Source organism: Erythranthe guttata, chromosome 6 (assembly GCF_056151865.1).
Source record: "Erythranthe guttata isolate IM_541 chromosome 6, IM_541, whole genome shotgun sequence".
In the NCBI taxonomy this organism is placed as follows: domain Eukaryota; kingdom Viridiplantae; phylum Streptophyta; class Magnoliopsida; order Lamiales; family Phrymaceae; genus Erythranthe; species Erythranthe guttata.
In genome coordinates, this window is record NC_142538.1 from 70863 (window position 1) to 89288 (window position 18426).

The window sequence follows — 18426 nt, forward strand, 5'->3', positions numbered from 1 at the left end:
GCCCAACATTCAAAGCCTAGCAGCACAAAAGGCTCGGATAACTTGAGAACACTTTTAGATCCTGAATTTTGATCGTTGGTTCCCTCTACTTTAATACCCACCATCCATTTGAAGTATTTAGACTATGCCTCTTTCCCATACCCTATTTCCCTTTCTTTTTTTCTCTCTTCCGGTCGTACTACCGTATTGAATGTTTCTTGGCATTTCCCCGCGATATGTGTGTTTCACTATGACGATGGTTGTACAATTTATGTTCTCTACTTTTGAGACAATTTTTATTTTCCATCAATATAGCAAACCATTCTGTGAGAAAGAGGGCAAAACAAACTCATTTGAATCTCTTCCTAGTTTCTTCAGATATGTATTCTTTAGTGAGTGAGTGAGATCCAATTTCGAGCGAGGAAAACACGAGAGAATTCAAACCAATGAGATTGGAGGTTTGGGTGAGAAAATTGACTAAATATTGAGTGATTCTGGTCAGACTTATACTTACGGTTCAGGTGATTGTTCTTTGAGTTGGGACGAGAAAAAAATGACATTGGAAATGAAGCCGTAAACAAAAAGCTTAAGCATCTTCATCGTAGAAGTTCTGTCATTCAAGAGCTTTTATGTTTTAAGCTCTTTCCATTTATATTTTTCTTTCTTTTGTTTTCTTAGAGTTGATGCCCAACAATCTCCAAGCAGAAAAGGAAAACCAAGGAACAAATAATTCTTCGATCATAAAAGTGATTTTGCAGAAGCATACATACAGAGGGGTTTCACCGTGGTACAAACATATCACCGTAAGATTAAGATGTGTGGGAATATGATAGTTTGTAAATGAATGAAGAAACACCATCACTAGAAATTCACAAAAAAAGAAATGCAAGAAAAAATGTAATTCAATGTGGTGGCAAACAACAATGCAGTGATATGATTGCTATCCAACCCAGTCACGCACGCCACGCCAGTGTTAACAAACAACAAAGCCATGCCTTTCTTATTATACACAATAACCAATCAATCGGATAAATCTGTGGGCTACTACAGATGTTGCTTCGAATATTAAGCAGAAAGGGAACCTTGTTTAGCTTTCAGGACAAGTTCTTCAGTAGTTGTGCCTATGATCTCATTAGCACGCTTTAGGCCAACACAGTAATACCTTCCAATTGTGTCCTAACATCAAAATTACAAGCTAGTCAGTTTCAGCGTCATGTCAAAATTTAATTTGGATGAATCAAAATGCAAACTGAATCTTACCCGAGATACTATGCCTAATTTCTCCAATTTGTGAACTGCGTCATCAACATCAAAATTGCAGTCTTCACCAAATTCATCCTTTATTAATTCTTCACATTGCTGGTCAAGATCCTATTATATACATCATAAGAATGTCAGATTTATATATCTCAAACTGTAAGGATGAAAAACTCAGGATCAGTTACTTGTGAAAAATACGTTAATATCTAGCTACCAGCTCTTCATACCTCCAAAGTAGCTTTCCCTTGTTCCATCAATATGAAAAATGAAATTATGACCTCTTTTACCTGCACATTTGTGGCATTAATTCATCAGCAACTGCATTTCATATCAAACAACAATATATAATGTTTTAAATATTTTCCGGGTTTCTAATATCAAGGGTTGGACTAATGAAAGCTCATTGGGAGAAAAATGAATTCCTAAAGCCATGCAAGTTCCATGAAACTAATTGGAAAACACACAGAAATAAACATTCAATTTACATTTAAGTCTCAATGGTTGTACTGATGCATGTCTATCAAGGGTCTTACTTCTTGTTGAATTACATCATCGCACAAGTGTAGAAGAGTGCCCTTCCCACTATCCAATTGCTTGTCGTACATTGATTGTGTGATAAGGTTCTGATATGTAGTCATATTCTGTTGAAACCTGGCAACTAAAAAATTTCAGTGGCAGTAGTACAAAGAAGTCAAATCCATTTTCAAAGCAAATAGCCACTGAAGTAAACACTCGAAATGATTAGAAATGTAATCAAAGAAACACGCGAAATTTCACAAACATCATCATTCAATTCACATCCAGGAGACAATAATCTCACTTTCCCGAAAAGATGTTTGATGGAAGGAATTTGTGAATAGGACGAGACAGTCTTTGGGTTTGTTTTATTTTGGATAGACGTTCTTTATCCATAGACGTTCATGTATCAATTGGATAATAAAATGATGTTAATGTGCAGTGGCCTCTGTTTTGTGTAGATGAAGAATGGGTCTTTTTTGGAGGGAGGAGATAACAAACACAAACTTTTCCAGGGGGGACAAAAAAATGTTTTCGGAGAATAAAAACAGTGACCATTAACTATTGCTGCAGCTTATTGCAACTTCCGTTTTGAAAAAAAATCAAACACATAAAAGTCCAAAGGGGGAAACACTTAACGTGAAGTAAATCTTAGCACAGTAACCAATCACTGTGGAAAGAATAGCAAACATGACCCAGAGGTCAGCTTTAGGCATTTCAACGGATCCTACAACCGCAACCTGAAAGAATGCACCATAATATATTTCATAAATTGTTTTATCACTAAAATGAAACTAAACATGTAATAAGCTAACTAACCAGTCCAACTGCTGCAGATATAAGAAATTTGACCCAGTCCATTGGAGTTAAACTTGGATTTTTCTTCTCTGGCTATTAGAAGAAAATGGAATGTTGAGAATGTGTTTAGTACCTAATAACAAGCTTCGCAGAATATGCCATCACCTAAAAAAATTGAAAATGATCAAGGTAGACGATGAAGAAAACCCACAAGGACAATTTCCAAATCAGCCATAGGGATATTTTTGAAATGCTTCACATATATGCCCCGTTCTGCTTTAACTCGAGAACTTGCTCGCCTGCACAACATCCATCGTCAGTTGAACTTCGAATTTGAACAAGAAAAACAAATATATTTTGGTGACTAACAATGGAACAGGGGTAAACAGTACCCCAAGTGAGATCTTTTCATATACAATGGGTGGGGTTTAACTTTTCTTAATTTGTTTATTATGTAAGCCCATATATTTAGGTACATATTTGCTACAATACAAGTAATTCAGTAAATTCCTTGGCTACAAGAATTGATACGAGCATAGAAGAGTCCAGTTGAGCAATAAGCAGAAAAGGAGCTTTGAAACAAAGCGTAGTAACATGTCACAAATTTTAATGCTGTAGCACTTGGTTGGACAGTAAAAAAAACAAATAAAACAAAATTAAGAGAGAGACTACAACAGACAAAAAATGTTATAATAAGCATCAAACGGATACCTGTATATAACAATGATCCTGTCAAAGGTGGGTTCTTGAATTGTGATTTTACTTGACAGATTGCGGAAACTGAAGCAACACAAAACAAATTAAAACATTAATAAGATAACATTAATCAACACCTAAGTCATAATACACTGGACATGACTGTTTTAGCATCACACTCGTGTTTAACCCAAGCTCGTGAGGAAAAAATTGAAGAAGCGTGAACAGAAAACGAATTTGCAGTTCAACTCAACAATCTGTCAAGTTAAATTGTTCAAGATGAAATTTTGTCGTCACAATCTAAACAGATTCTCAAACTACAAAAAATCCTTAACAAATCATCCTTACATATCCTGCGGATCATAGTGAGTTATGTGCCTATACTAGGAGAGACTCAAGAAAGAAAAGATCAACCACCTGACCAAAACTATGGATCCAACATCATTGCAGAATCACATGAACATTAACTAGGTAACATTAGCATAAGAAAAGGATTTCCATATTCTTCAGTAAAGCTTCATATTACAACAAAAGTCTAGAAGAACCTGAGATCCATATTTTCAAGACGTATGCGTTCAACATATAATGCATCATCTTCTGCTTCAGAGATAATTTCATTATCTTTTCTGGAATCCTTCTTACTCCGTGAATTTGATCTCCTCGACAAAACCTTCTCTAATCTGCAAGTAGAAATAGACTGCTTGCTTAGAATTCAAAGTCATATAACTGACAAACCAGATGACCTTTGAAAGAAGAAAATCGAGGATAGGAAGACAAGAGCCAAAAATGGAAGTTTATAGTGATACAGAATATCAATGACCTGGTCTTTCGCAAAATCCAGGCCCAGAAACGTGCAATCATTGCATCCACTTTCTCCATAAAAAAATAATCAGTTGTCTTGTCAATGCCAATCCCACGTCGGAAGATTATGTACTACAGGGAAAACAAGCATAATTGGGATTATTCACTCTATATCAATTTGGAATAACAATCTTACATTTGGAAAAGGTTTAGGAGGATAAAGTATTAAAAAATAAAAATAGTTTGTGGAAAATGGAGATAGAGATACCTTATCTGAAAAATCCGGGAGGTCCTCGTGAGGATGGGCTTCAAAGTAAGTCTTCAAAAGCTTCTTATCAAGCTACATCAGCAAAACATTATTTGACACACTATGCGTGACATGATATGCTTGTATACAGATCTAAGGCAGTTCAAACAGTATACCTTGGAGTCATCAACTGTGATCGGAAGATTGAGTAGATATTGCCCTGAATGTGCAACATCGATTTCTTCCTCGGTGGCTATCTTAAAATTGCTTTTTTCCATAACCTTCATAGTGAGATAAAATAAGAAACGAAGGAAAGAAAAAGGGAGAGAAAAGAGGGAGTAGGGTCGGTTGGTGCAATCAGCAGGGTTGAAATAAGCCTACCTGAAACAAGTATCTCAAGAAATTCTGTTCGAGAATGTCAATTTCATCAGCAGATAAGTTCTGCTGCTGCAACTTCTGAGTGCCATGAACAGGATCAAAGAGGGAGTAGAGTTGCTGAAACCACATTTATAATTGGGCCAACAAGGTTAAAGATATTTGAAAAGGGTAGAGCAGGGAATATAGATTTGAAGGAAGATAATGAATAATAGGAGAAGGAAATTACCATAAGGTCCTCAAACTGCAACATGTACCAAGCTCGGATTGTGTACTCGACTCTCTTGCAGAGTTTCAAAAACTCAGCACGATCAGAACTATGTTCTGTAGGTTGCAAAGGTGGGTGAAATTGCAATGAGGTGATGTACGGAAGAAATGAAGGCTAAAAAGAGTGAACTATATAGATATATTGTAGTTTGTATGTATGAAATCAATTGAAAACCAAGGCTGAAGGAAAACGATGACAAATATAGATGAGAATAAATAATTGAATAAAAGAAAAGGAATAGGGGGAGAAGAGTGAGTACCAATGAGGTTAGCCAAATGAACGGTGAGCTTCGGCTTGAGGATAGGAATAACGGATTCTCTCTCCAACCGGATCACGTCTTTGTTTTTGCTCAGCTTCGCCGTCGTCTCCGTTGTCGCCATTCTTTCTTTCTTTTTCTTTTCGCCCCAAATAAATCAAAAATCAATGTTTGAATTATACAAGGAGAGAAGAATTACAGCATGTTTGTTAATTGAGGTATACAACGTTCGATCCAGATTTCCCAGAGAAACCCCCACACACACACATACATACATACAGATTTACAGTATACGCCATACCAGCTGGAGCGGGTTTTCTTTCTTGTCTTGGTGCTTTGGGTTTCGTTGTAATCCAGAGAACTGAGAACCGACACAGAATCGAGAACGCCCAATATGCCAAGTAATTAATAATAATATTATATTGAAAAATAAATAAATAAAATAGATTCTAACGTTGCCGAATTATGTTTTTATTAATCACTAATTAATTACCCCTCCGTTATACTAGTAAATTAATTAATGTGTGTCCTGTCCAGAGATATATTATTTAAGGTGAAACCAGAAATAAATAATTATGAGTGCTAATTATGCATTCCAAGGGCAGGGGAATTAACTATTCAATATTAGTTTGCAAGTCTATACAATGCATTTAAATAGCAATGTTATTTTAACCCTTTCTAAATAATAATAATAATAAATTGGAATATTTATTCCCTAAAAAAGTATTTTTCCAATAATATACTCATGTGGGCTGTGTGGCCTGCCAAAACCATTAACATTTAGAGCACTCCCTAGTCCCTAACCAAAAAAAGAAATCTAAAAATCCAAGAGCATCAAAAATAAAAATATCACCCTCTCTCCCTTTCCCTCTCTCTCTCTCTCTCTCTCTCTCTCTCTCTCTCTCTCTCTCACACACACACAAAACCTACACATCTCACTAGCAATATACATATTGGCATCATCAAGATAGGATCCTATGTATGTACAACATATGGAATTCTGGTCTGAATTTGACAATGAGAAAAGACAAAAACACCACCATTATCTCAGAGCTTTTAGCATGTTTTGTGAAACTCTCTCTCCTAACTTAAAATCCCCATTGTTGGCTGCTAAAAGAGTAGCTAGCAGTCGTAGTGGTATTATATCTCACTGATTCCACGACCTTAGGAAGGGCTTACTGATGGAATCGTGTTGCTGCAGTCCAGAATTTTGCTGTGACAATCCCATCCATCCAAGGTTGTTCATCTTAATACCACCACCTACCTCATGACCACCATTAAAGTAATTAAGTGATGAGTGCTGCGTTGGTTGTTGCAAGAAATTGCTGCTGCTGCTCGAAGGAATCCCTCCTCCACTGTAGTTGTAGTTTCCAGCCTGGATTAACCGTTCTGCGGGGCCCATTGCAGCTTCATAATTGGCTCTAGGTGCCAGTTCATTACATTCTGTTAGGACACTGAATAAGGATTGGTCCAAATTACGTCCCCTGCTGCTGCCCATCATGCTATTATTATTATGGTTGGCAACCTGCAAAGGCCATCCATTCTCGCCCCCTGCATACCAGTTGTTCTGACTCAATTGAGATTGCACGGAGGGAATTGGCATGCGTACACTAGTTGCCCAATCATGAATATTTACTGGCAATTCCTCCTGCCTAGACATAACAAAACGCCCTCCAGGATACATACTCTCATTAATATGAATGTTCTGATGCATGTATATATCATTCAGCAGACTCTTGTGCGGAGGAGCAAGTGATGGATGAACCTGCTCCCTAAAATGTCCCGAAAACTGACCTGCCCCCTCCATCATCACTTCATTCCCAGCCTGGAACTCTAGACCTAGATGTTTTTGCTGATGATGGTACGGAGGATTGCCCTGATCCTTGAAGAAAGAATGAAGCAGTTCATTTCTCTCTTGATTTGGGTAAGAGCTGAAGAAAGACATATCATCACTTTGTCTACTATGCAGAAAATCCTTGCCAGTACTTTTATCCTGCCTGCCTGTCTCCATATCAAGCAGTTGCACTGCTTGCTCCTGTATAAATTGCGGATTCCTAATCGACAACTCTTGAGCAGAGGCGTATCTAGCATTTGTGGCAGTAGATTGATAATAAGAATCATGTACATCACTCAAGGGCCAAATATCGCAAGAAGACGGAAGTGGAGTCCCTTGGCTAACATGAATATCCACACGGTTCAGATTTCCTGAGTATTCCGATTCAATTGGAGTATCTTCATCTGTTTTTCCACTTGCATTATTGTTGTGAGATTCCATCTCTATGGAATTGGATTGGAGATTACTATTCAGTCGCTTCTGATGTTGATCATGAAGGAAACCAGAACTCGGTGATGTTATCGTTGTGCTCCTAGGGCTATTATTAAGTGAAACAATATGCTGTTGATTCTCGTCCCGGATTATAACTTGGTTGGGAGCAGCACCCTCATCTTCAAACAGTTCTGTATCATCAGTTGTTCGCTCCTCATATATGTAGTCACTTTTCATATCCTTTTCATCCTGATAATCATAAAAGATGACCAGAAACAATTAACTTCATCTTCAAAATTTCATCGCAGCAAAATAGTACTAGTCATGTTTATCTACACATTCTAAGTAAAAAACCTGATTTCAGAGAGACCATATACCAGCAGCCGAAAATAGAAGGCAGAAATTAATTTAAAAAAAAAAAAAAAACACCAGAAAGAAACAGTAAAATCAACCTCGGTTTCTGTTTCTGTTTCGATTTCATGAGCTCCTTCATTTCCCATCTGCTCCTGAAGCAAGGCATCGGAATGCTCTCTTTGTCCACCCTGGCCGAAAAAAATGGGAATTTGAGATGCCCACTATTGAATTATACTACACCATCACTTCAAATAAACAATGGTACAAAAAATTCAATAAGCAGTTTATTGAAACGCAAGAAACGCGGGCCAGCTGATAAACCTCAGTTGTGATTAAAGGTAGAATTTCTTCTATGCCATCATCTGAGAGCTCCGTTCGCTTATTTTGAGAACCCTCTTCATCCTCACCGAGAGTATTCTACAGCAAAGTAACAAGTCAAAAGGTATCAGCAATTGGAGATTTTCCAAAAACATGGAGGTCATATTTAAGATGCCTAACCTCGTGACCTTCCATTTTTTGCCCTATTTCTTCAACCATGGACCATATTAGTTCTTTTCTTTGTAATTGTCTCTTTCTCCAGTTAACAAAACCTTCAAGGATATCTTTGGTTGCCAATTTCAACCTGAAATTTCATCATTATAATTGAAGTTGAGGATCTCACAGAGCTTCAAATACAAAATTAAAACAAAATGAATAACTAACCAGTGTTCATGGAGCTTCTTTCTTTCTTCTTCCTCAAATCTTTCAAATGGTTGTACATTTAGGGCATCAATGACACCTAAAACATTGTTTAAAGCCCTAGGCTGACTGCTATTACCAGAATGCTTCATGCTGCTTTTAAAACGTTCGTGTTGTTCCCTGCTGACCTGCAGAACCAAATGCAATGAACACTTTCTATAAAAGAATAATAGCAGGAAAACAGCCTCCAATTGGACAAAAGACCATATGACAATTGGGCATTGCCAGTTATAAGGGCAAATGTTAAATGAAAATGAAGGATTTCCTAAACAGATGGCTAAGTTATAAAGGGCACCAGTGATGGTCCTCCGATGATATCAGTTAAAAGTGTTAAGTTGACAAGTATCAATTTTCGAAATAGACTGTCTGCCAAACCAAACAACCTTGATATATGACATATATTTGGCTCCATCACTATGCTGGATATTTCGCTTGTGTAGCTTTTCTCCTTTCCTAGATACTGCAGCCACCACATTGAGCCCACTAGAGCAATTATCAGATAACTTTTTCCAGAACTCTTTTCTGCATATTCAACGCAAGACGGTGGTAAGAGTTTTTGCCATGTACTTAAGAAATTTAAACAACAAAAGCAGCTCTTAATTGCTCTAAGCTATGCAGAACCATCTATCTAGGTCTTTCGAGGGATGATGGGTAAGCAAAAAATGGAGCAAGTAAGAGCAGCCTTACCTTCTTTGAGACTGTCCATGCACTGTTCCCAAGTTCTGGTTGTCGCTACTATCAGCTGCATCAGAATTAGCCCATGAACAAGACTCTGGTGTGGCAACAAGGTTCTCTTCAGTACCACAGAATCTAGTCTCTGGAGGCACAGTTGACTCAGCATGCTTCCAAGAACTGCATATAAAATGTCACTTTTAAAATGGCTTGACCAATACGACAAAGAAACAAGGCAAAACTCGCAAATATATAATTTCCACGGGAAACCAAAATAGGATAATTTACAAGTTTAAACATAGAGAGTGAGGAACTTTTAGAACATCACAATAAAAAAATCATATTATGGATTTTCATGCCCATGTCAAAATTTATGAAAGGAACTTTCACAAAGATTTACAATATGCATCATTCATTTGAAATTGAGACAACAGTAGGAGGTCCGTAAAACAATTCCTTAATAGGACCTACATAAATGAATAGAAGGATGAAGAATCAAACAGGACGGTGTGTAATGTAATGTCATGATGCTGAGGTCACAAAAAGAATATAACTCTTACACATACACACACGCGCACCCCACAAAAAAAGAAGAAGAGAGATACTCTTACGCATACACACACGCGCACCCCACAAAAAAAGAAGAGAGATAATAACCTCCATATATCCTGCACGATGTCCATTTCAGGATCCTTGCAACTAGCCCATTTTTCCTTCCACGTTTGTAAATTCATAATCATACTGGCAACAAAAGCACCACAGCTTTATGAAATAGACAATGCAAAGCAAAAAAGCAGTAGAAAATAATAAATATATTATATCAAAGAGATTGACAAAATTAACAGGATTACGTACTCGTTGTGATACTTATGTAAATCTGAGCAGTACGCTTTCTTGCCAGCTTTGAGAGATACCTCCTCTTGAAGAATATTATCAGGATGAAGCTCTCCAACACAAATAGAAGCACCCCTGCAGCAACACATTGCAAATCACTGGACCACTCAAACTTAGACAAAGAAGAACATCGAAGGATAAATGAAATATTATGAAAGAAAAATAGATTGGGAACTATTTGTAATGAATAATTTTAATAGACCTAAATTTGGACTGCCAATATTTCTTTTTTTCTTTTTTTACATATTGCTGAAAGAGATGAGACCAATCGATTTCTTAGTCAGAACTCAGAAGACAAGACACTGGAGGAAATCAATTGAAATATGGGAAAAAAAATGTGATGGTGATATCAGGATAAATGACAATACCTTCATTTATCACTCATCAAGTGAGAAGAAATGAAAGAAACAAAATTAAGATGACACCGGGATAAATGAAAATACCTTCATTTATTACTCATCAAGTGAGAAGACATGAATGAACTCAAATTAAGATAACAATAAATGTGGACGAATTATGCAAACAATGAAGATGGACCAGAAAGAATAAAGGAATGGCAGAAAAGGCATCTAAACAGATCCTAAATGCTAATAAAAAACTGAGTAATATAATCACATTAGATAAATCAGGTAGGAATGGGGTACGAAGTATAAGCTGAAAATCATCCGGATCGAAAGTAGATGGCTTCTCTTGGGCTCATGTTGGATGCAAAGTCATAGAATAGGCTGCTTAATGTAAAGTGAACTAGAACAAACTGGAAAGACTTTAAGATCCTCCTAAACAAATATAATATCAAACTGGTGATAGCCAATGGAAGACTAAACATCAAATATAGTTATGAAGAAAAAAGAAGGCAATCCAACAAGTTGCGTTGGCATACAAACCGAAGTCATGATAGCTAAGAATCACCTTGGTCAAAATGAACTATCAAATAAGCATACTAATCAGTATTTGAAGTAACATACAACTAAATCATACAGCTCGAAATAACAAATGCACACGACACTTGCCATTTTACAAAAGGATTTCCAAAATGGAAGCTATCCCCAGCAAGCAAATCTCGAACAATTGTATCTGACTCGGATCCTTTAGGTAGAAATTGTGACAGAAAGCTTCTTTCATTGTCAGATAAATATCTCTGCCAGACCTACAACAAGTTCACGTGAATAGATAAATTTCAAGAAAAAAAAAAAGAAAAAGCATCGCCTTAAGAAGATGAAAATCCCTACTGGATTTGACAATTAACGATTACCTCATACGAGAGAACCTTGGAGAGATTTTCTAATTCAAAAATCTCTTGAGGAACAGGGAATACGTCAGCCAAAATGTTGTGGCTGTGAGCACCAGGCTCAATAAATGGAAGCATGTGCCTTTGTTTAATACCAATCTGGTCCTTCTTCGAAACTACACTCTTCTTCTTGTTATCCCACTCGAGAGAGATGGTAGGTCTCATGTTCAGACCGTGGTGTTTTACCTGAAGTTTTTTCCTCTTTACCCTATACTGTTCACGAGATGTACAGCCAACTAAACTGGTAGCATTTAGCCTCTTTTTGTGCTGATCAGCTGCCATTTTTCCAACTAAAATACTATATGACAAGAGTCTCAATGGAGCATTTGCTATCTTGACTTGAGCAAAAAAAAGTCTCCTACTGAAAACAGCAACAGGAAGAATGAAAATCTTAGTTAAACAACTAGATTTTGAAATTACAAAAGGCAAATACCCTAATCATGAAGAGAAGACAACAAAGGATATCGGCGTAACAAATTGGCAATGCATCCCATGAGAGTATCCCAATTAGGATCCCCCAAAGGAGGATACCAGTACAGTTGAAAACTAGTGCAGTCGGAAGCTATTGACCAATTATTTTTCCTAATATTCTATGGTAAAATAGGTTTACAGTTCCGCAAGTCGAGGAACCAAGTAGAGTAAGATGGATTGACTCAGCTTAAAAAAAGGAATTGAATTGAGGAATCAGATTATTAGTAATCAACCACGAAAATATGCACGTAGTGAGGCAACGAGCAAGTAGTAAGTGACCATTGGGCAGAAAGAAAACAGAATTCAAATCCCATAATTAGCCGAAAATCAAACAAGGATGGGAAAATTGCATGCAAGATTTCACAGATAATGGAAGGATAAGCAAATTAAAAGCAGCTAATTTTAAAAATAAGGAAAACGAACAATTACATATGGAAGAATCAAGAAACAGTAGAGATAGAGACAAACATCAGAGTTGGGGAAAATAATCGTTAATCTAGAAGCCAATCCAGGGCAAGGAGAGAAAAAAAACCTAGGAATAAAGAAGAAAAAAGCCCTAAAAATTGAAGAAAAAAATGGAGAAAAACGAAGTACCTGTAACGGAGGCGTAACTGAATGGGCAAAATAAATAAGTAAATAAGTGAAGTAAAAAGGAAAATAGAGGTATGTGTATATATACATATAAAAGAAAAAAAGAACACAGAGGCTAGTACAGATTAAGTAAAGGCATGGGAGAAAGGAAGGGGGTTGGTTGTGCGTTATCCGAGCGGGTAAAGAAGAGAGAGAGAAGATATATATATAATTTAAAGAAAAAACAAATAATAGAGAAAGGACTGGCAGGAGGAGGAGGAGGAGGTTAGCAGGAGAGGGGCACGCAGACACACAAATACACGCGTGTGTGTGTGTGTGTGTAAACTTGTAAATAATGATGTATAGGTATTTTACACACTAATTATGCGAATATGTAAAAATTCATAAGATATTTGGGCCTCTAAATGGGTTTGTCAGCTTGGTCCTGTTATTATGGGCCTTCTCTTCGCTCACAACTCACAAATTCAAATTCAAATTCAAATTGGACACCTATAAAGATTATTAGTACTACAAATTCAAATTGGATGGCATCAATTACTATTTATTATTTAATACCATCAGTACTAGTATTTTTTTTATTTAATTAAAAATAAATAATTAAATAATCGTCAATAGATATTTCTTCCAGAGAATGGATGTTGACAACAAAGATCATTTTAAGACCGAGGAAATCCCACATACAAGTCGGTCGGGATTGGGGTGTGATCATCCGATCAATAGCTTGTTGTGATCCAAGAAAGTATAAGTAGGAACTTCGAGATTGTATGGAGCAGGTCCCTTTCGTATTCTTCCAGATATATCATAATGAGAACCATGGCATGGGCAAAACCATCCCCCAAAATCACCAGCATTTGGTAATGGTATACAACCCAAGTGCGTGCATACCCCAACCACTATAAGCCACTCTGGATTCTTCACCCTCTCCGAGTCTTTTTGTGGGTCCCGCAGAGATCCCAACTCAACACTGTTAGCCATCTTCACATCTGCCTCTGTCCTCCGCCTAATGAACACTGGTTTTCCACGCCACTTCACTGTGACAGTTGTACCAGGTTCAATACTTGACAGATCAACCTCTAGGGATGCAAGCGCCAGCACATCCTTGCTCGCAGACATGCTCAGTATAAACTTCAATACCAGGAGCCGCAGCAACGAAGCATATACAAATCTCCCACCTGTCAACACAAAGTACGCAAACGCCCGTTTACTGGGGTCACCCACAGGGTACCTCTCATGGTTATGCTCATCATAAACTATCTTCGGTGTCGGACTTTTCTTAGCAGCCACTGTTGCTGGAACCTCTGGAATGGATGACCTTCTTTCATTCTTTGGTGATATTGGACCAGAACCAGAACCAAAACCTGCAACAGTGAGAAAATCATCACACGGACATTAAAAAGAGAAGATCATTAATGAGCAACAAATGTGAATTTGTTTAGAAACGCAACAAATGTGAAATTCATTTCCAACTCAAGTGTTTGCATAGATAACTTTATCTCATAAGGCATGCCTTAAAACTGCATGCGAGTGTATCGTATGGTGAATTTGTGCACAAGAGAGCTAACTTTGAAATGACAATGAAACAGGAGCACAGACCTCCCTACCGATTTGAAAAGAACCCGCACCAGCATCTACGGGACCAAAACAAAACCAGTTTGGACCCTAATGAATTGTTTTCATCCGAACTTTAGCTTGATTTCTTTCTTACTTCTCCTCTGGTGTAGGTGCACGTTGGCACTTGAATGGTGTTCCCTAATCTGTTGTCCATCTCTTGGTTAGGTTAGATTATCTAAGCTAAGTTGAGAACACAATTAGCCAATCATGTCAACATGCTTGATACCTGAATCTATAAACTACTGATAAACATTGAAATGTGTTGTCTCTGCCAAACATTGTGAAATGTCTCAATTTAATTCACGAATCATATGCATTACATAGCTAGTTTATACAGTGTCGTAACTCACCCCCAAGGTCATCTTCATCTATCTATATTGGTTCCATATATAGTACAATGTCATAACTCACACCCAAGGTCATCTATTTATTTTGGTTCCAATACAGTGTCATAATGATCAAGCTAGAAGAAGGTCTAAAGATAGAACGTCAGACAAGCAATTAATAAAATAACATTGAATTAGAGAGGTAAACCAAAAATGGGAAAAAGAAATTAATTTACAGTAATCCATCTCATGAGAGATAGTTGAAAGTAAGTTCATTTAAAACAGACCTCTGGAGGGGGAGTGGGAGTGGAATAGAGGGTGAGAGTTAAAAAGGAAGGAATTGAAGGAGTAGATTCCGTAATCGTCTCCACCGACGGGACAGTGAGCGATGGCGGAGGAGGAGGAGGAGGAGGCAACGTGCGTTGGCCTCCAGAGAGAGGACGAAAGCCTCCGAACAGCGGCGACTCTCAACATTTTCTTCCGATTGGAGTGAATACGCAGTCACGGTACTGTATCAGAAATATTATATAATTAATAAATATATTTCTGCAATTAAAAAACGGTGGGGGTCTGTCGACGTGGCCTTTTTTATAACAAAACAATAGTTCGCAGAAGGCCCAATTGAATAATAAGGGGATTGGGATAATAAGAGAAGGCCCAATTGAATTGAGTAGACGACAAATTGAAAATTCGAAACCCAAACAGTAGGTTAGGTTAGGTTTGTAAATTGGGAATGGAGGAGGAGGAAGAGGGCTTATCGGCGTCGGAGGGCTTATCGGCGTCGGAGATTGAGTACGTGAGCTATGGAGGGGAGCATCACCTGCCGCTGATTATGAATCTGGTGGATCAGGAGCTGAGCGAACCCTATTCCATCTTCACCTACAGATATTTCGTCTATCTCTGGCCACATCTCTCTTTCCTCGTTAGTCCGTCCTCCATCTCCTACTCCTTTAGATATAAAAATATGAATAATTTTGTGTTTTGATTGATTGATTGATTGGAAGTAAAAATTACAGGCATTCCATAAAGGGAAATGCGTGGGGACGGTGGTGTGCAAGATGGGAGATCATCGCCATACTTTCAGAGGATACATCGCCATGCTCGTTGTTCTCAACCCTTACAGAGGCAGAGGCATTGGTCAGTTCACCCGATTCATATTTCAGTTTTTACTTTATTATTCTATATCCCAGAATAATATTTGCACACTATGTTGTTTGTTTGTCTGCCTGTCTGTCTCTATGTATGTATGCCAAAAAGCATCAACTACTGACTGGTTTGGTTTATCTGCTCTTTACTACTTGTTCAAAATGATTTGCTTTTCCCCAAATGTGCAGCAACTGAACTTGTTACTAGGTCAATTAAAGTGATGATGGAATCAGGTTGTGAGGAGGTAAGTCTCTCATTCAACAACCCTTTCTTCTTCTTCTCCTCCTCAACATTTCATTTACTTTCTATGCCAACTTCCGATCACTGTGCATTTCATTAGCTTTCAATGTTTATTATGCCAACATCCCATCAATATAAATTTCATTAGCTTTCCATGTTTATTATGCCAACTTCCGATCAATATACATTTCATTAGCTTTCAATGCATATGCCAACATCCCATCAATATGATATTCTATAGCCAAGTTGCTCCATCCTTTCTTCCATGGAAACAGGCATCTGCATATTATAATGTTTAAATCACTGCAAAATCATGACCTTTCCATAGAAATCACCCCCCCCCCCCCCCCCCCCCCCAATTTTTCTTGTTTTGTCATAAGGAAGTAATTTTGGCTGACGAATAAATGTATGAAATGATTATTGTTCGTGTAGAGAGTAGATATGATGGAAACATAAATAGAGTTATTTTGTTTGAAAGGTAACACTGGAAGCAGAAGTTACAAATAAAGGAGCACTTGCACTATACGGTCGTCTGGGGTTTATTAGGGCAAAGAGGCTTTTTAGATACTACTTGAATGGGGTAGATGCTTTCCGGCTCAAGTTATTGTTTCCTCGGCCAGAACCGAGCTACTATGATGATTACGGGGTTGAGGCACAGGGTATTATTGGTGAGATGTGAATTGCGACCCGGCCCCCTGAAGATATTTTTTCTGTTTCTGTTGTAAAACATCATACTGTAGATGTGGACTCTAGTGATTTATTATTCATGTAAACTTTTATTTTAGTTAGTGTTCTCGAATTATACTAAAAATAACACCATCACATGCAAGCTCTATTTCACACACACAAACTCACACTTTGTATCTTGGAGATTTCATATTTGGTTCCTGTTGTTTAAGCTACTTGAGCTTAATTCATGGACATGTCCATTAAAACTCTTTCGAGCTCCATTTGCTTTGATTTGATTTGATTTTTTTTATTTTTTTTTATCAGTGATTTGATTTGATTTGCTTTGCTTTGTTTATCAAACAAAATGTTTAAATAGGTGTATATTGTTAGACTTTTCATCTTCATTCCCACCTTAATTTTACTTTAAAAAAATACCTTTTTTATTCATCACGTCGATGAAGTTTCATTTTTTGTCTACATATATATTTTAGTTTAATTTATTTAAAAATATTATTTCTTAGTTTAATTTATTTAAAAATATTATTTCTCAGAGTCTCTCATAAGTCCATATTATATTGGGAGAATAATTAAAGATAGGCTGCGGCTATATGTTGTATAAATACTATAATACTCTTACTTGTTAAATCAAAATAGAAGATTCTACGGTGGAATAAAATCCAAGAAGATATGCATTTATGTGTTTTTTTAGCTAAAATATCGTTTTTCGAAAAAAAATTCCGCGAAGACACAGTCGACATGTACATGTCGAATTTTATAGGTAAAAATCGACATTGAGATGTCGATTTTGGGGTACAAAATCGACACTTTAGTGTCGAGATTTAACTGTTAGCAAATTAGTCCAAATATACTAAATTTCGACATCAATGTGTCGAATTTAAGGACATATATTCGACACCTTAATGTCGAAATTTAGTTGTTTCATATTTTTTTTTTTTTAAATCCTGCGAATACGCGGTCGACAAGTACATGTCGATTTTGGAGTACAAAATCGACACCTAGTGTCGAAATTTAACTGTTATTAGTCCATATATACTAAATTTCGACATTAAGGTGTCGAATTTATGGACATATATTCGACACATTAATGTCCAAATTTAATTGTTCATGTTTTTTTTTAACTTTCTATTTTCCAATTACTTTTTGTTTCAATATTCATTTATTTTTTATAGCAAAAGGCGAATGCGAAGACGCAGTTTATTGTCCAAATTCACCAAGGTGTCAAAAATATGTACAAGACATCAACAACGTTGCATCAAGAGCGGTGGTTGGCGGCGGAGCTTGGGCGTAGGGTAGGGTTTCACACGGGGGTGATTTTTTAATTTCACGTTTTCTTCTTTCTTTTTGATTTTTTTTTTCATTATTTGTTATTTGGTCTTGCATAAGCAAACAAAGAACAATTTAATTTATGGATATATTTGTCATTTCATCTTAATAAAATGGAATCTTTTGAAATCTTTCTTTAATTTAGTCTTACACGATTGAAATTAGTATTGCATATAGGTGCAGCATTAGAGATATCCCTTATTATATTTTGTAGACATGTTTTGACTTCTTTACCTGTCGCTATCAGTTAATAACAAAACAAGTTTTTTTCTCTTAAACTTGTTATTATACTGTTCGATATTGGTTTACAATAATAATAAATGGATAAGATCAGTAATAAGTAATAACTAATAATAAATTAATAAGAGCAAATAGATTAGAGCAACTCCAATGGAAGATATCAAAATGGAGCATTAAATATTCATTTGATACTTGATATAATATTTTGATACTTCTTGAAAAAAAATTCACTCCAACCACAAGTATCAAATAGATTATCAAATTTTAAGTATATAAATAATTATATTTTTAAATGCCACGTGTCAAATAGTGATAGGTTAATTGGGTGGTTATGTTTTTGATACCTCATTTTCCAGGGAGTATTTTTGCACCTCGGTATA

General features: G+C 36.7%; 4 protein-coding genes across 5 annotated transcripts; 1 reads left to right on the forward strand and 3 right to left on the reverse strand.

The window, feature by feature from the left end:
- Window positions 1-756: 756 nt before the first annotated feature.
- Window positions 757-5641, reverse strand: LOC105964109 (aminopeptidase (DUF3754)). 2 transcript variants are annotated; one of them, XM_012988614.2, is made up of 16 exons: window positions 5498-5641; window positions 5200-5329; window positions 4902-4996; window positions 4679-4792; window positions 4474-4578; window positions 4319-4390; window positions 4070-4182; window positions 3795-3929; window positions 3265-3333; window positions 2765-2852; window positions 2575-2646; window positions 2395-2495; window positions 1773-1890; window positions 1467-1526; window positions 1240-1350; window positions 757-1155 (listed from the first exon to the last, which is right to left on the reverse strand). In XM_012988614.2, exons 2-16 carry the CDS (start codon window positions 5318-5320, stop codon window positions 1045-1047), a joined length of 1485 nt encoding a protein of 494 aa, XP_012844068.1. In that variant the 5' UTR covers window positions 5321-5329; window positions 5498-5641; the 3' UTR covers window positions 757-1044. The 2 variants fall into 2 exon arrangements, with proteins under 2 accessions (XP_012844068.1, XP_012844069.1); XM_012988615.2 differs by having other exon boundaries at window positions 5200-5335; window positions 5498-5600.
- A 262-nt stretch (window positions 5642-5903) lies between these two features.
- LOC105964104 (nuclear factor kappa-B-binding protein) lies at window positions 5904-12814 on the reverse strand. Its single transcript, XM_012988607.2, has 12 exons — window positions 12474-12814; window positions 11373-11769; window positions 11131-11267; window positions 10082-10195; window positions 9884-9967; window positions 9242-9406; window positions 8938-9076; window positions 8519-8682; window positions 8315-8438; window positions 8138-8233; window positions 7915-8004; window positions 5904-7711 (listed from the first exon to the last, which is right to left on the reverse strand). Exons 2-12 carry the CDS (start codon window positions 11688-11690, stop codon window positions 6344-6346), a joined length of 2799 nt encoding a protein of 932 aa, XP_012844061.1. The 5' UTR covers window positions 11691-11769; window positions 12474-12814; the 3' UTR covers window positions 5904-6343.
- Window positions 12815-13010: 196 nt separating this feature from the next.
- Window positions 13011-14881, reverse strand: LOC105964105 (cytochrome b-c1 complex subunit Rieske-4, mitochondrial). The gene is made up of 2 exons (XM_012988608.2): window positions 14695-14881; window positions 13011-13828 (listed from the first exon to the last, which is right to left on the reverse strand). The coding sequence occupies exons 1-2, from the start codon at window positions 14879-14881 to the stop codon at window positions 13176-13178; spliced, it is 840 nt and encodes a 279-aa protein (XP_012844062.1). The 3' UTR covers window positions 13011-13175.
- A 259-nt stretch (window positions 14882-15140) lies between these two features.
- ATMAK3 (Acyl-CoA N-acyltransferases (NAT) superfamily protein) lies at window positions 15141-16710 on the forward strand. Its single transcript, XM_012988610.2, has 4 exons — window positions 15141-15329; window positions 15424-15544; window positions 15742-15797; window positions 16272-16710. Exons 1-4 carry the CDS (start codon window positions 15141-15143, stop codon window positions 16470-16472), a joined length of 567 nt encoding a protein of 188 aa, XP_012844064.1. The 3' UTR covers window positions 16473-16710.
- The last annotated feature ends 1716 nt before the right edge of the window (window positions 16711-18426 follow it).

Excerpts from the sequence above, each read along its gene's own strand:
- LOC105964109 (XM_012988614.2), bottom strand. The coding sequence starts at position 5,320 with ATGGCGACAACGGAGACGACGGCGAAGCTGAGCAAAAACAAAGACGTG. Across the intron at positions 4,579-4,678 it reads TCTTGAGATACTTGTTTCAG|GTTATGGAAAAAAGCAATTT; the intron begins GTAGGCTTATTT and ends CTCACTATGAAG. Across the intron at positions 2,496-2,574 it reads TATCTGCAGCAGTTGGACTG|GTTGCGGTTGTAGGATCCGT; the intron begins GTTAGTTAGCTT and ends GCATTCTTTCAG.
- LOC105964104 (XM_012988607.2), bottom strand. The coding sequence starts at position 11,690 with ATGGCAGCTGATCAGCACAAAAAGAGGCTAAATGCTACCAGTTTAGTT. Across the intron at positions 10,196-11,130 it reads GGAAATCCTTTTGTAAAATG|GGGTGCTTCTATTTGTGTTG; the intron begins GCAAGTGTCGTG and ends GTGTTGCTGCAG. Across the intron at positions 9,077-9,241 it reads CATGGACAGTCTCAAAGAAG|AAAAGAGTTCTGGAAAAAGT; the intron begins GTAAGGCTGCTC and ends TTGAATATGCAG.
- LOC105964105 (XM_012988608.2), bottom strand. The coding sequence starts at position 14,881 with ATGTTGAGAGTCGCCGCTGTTCGGAGGCTTTCGTCCTCTCTCTGGAGG. Across the intron at positions 13,829-14,694 it reads CTCCCACTCCCCCTCCAGAG|GTTTTGGTTCTGGTTCTGGT; the intron begins GTCTGTTTTAAA and ends TCACTGTTGCAG.
- ATMAK3 (XM_012988610.2), top strand. The coding sequence starts at position 15,141 with ATGGAGGAGGAGGAAGAGGGCTTATCGGCGTCGGAGGGCTTATCGGCG. Across the intron at positions 15,330-15,423 it reads GGCCACATCTCTCTTTCCTC|GCATTCCATAAAGGGAAATG; the intron begins GTTAGTCCGTCC and ends TAAAAATTACAG. Across the intron at positions 15,545-15,741 it reads TTACAGAGGCAGAGGCATTG|CAACTGAACTTGTTACTAGG; the intron begins GTCAGTTCACCC and ends CCAAATGTGCAG.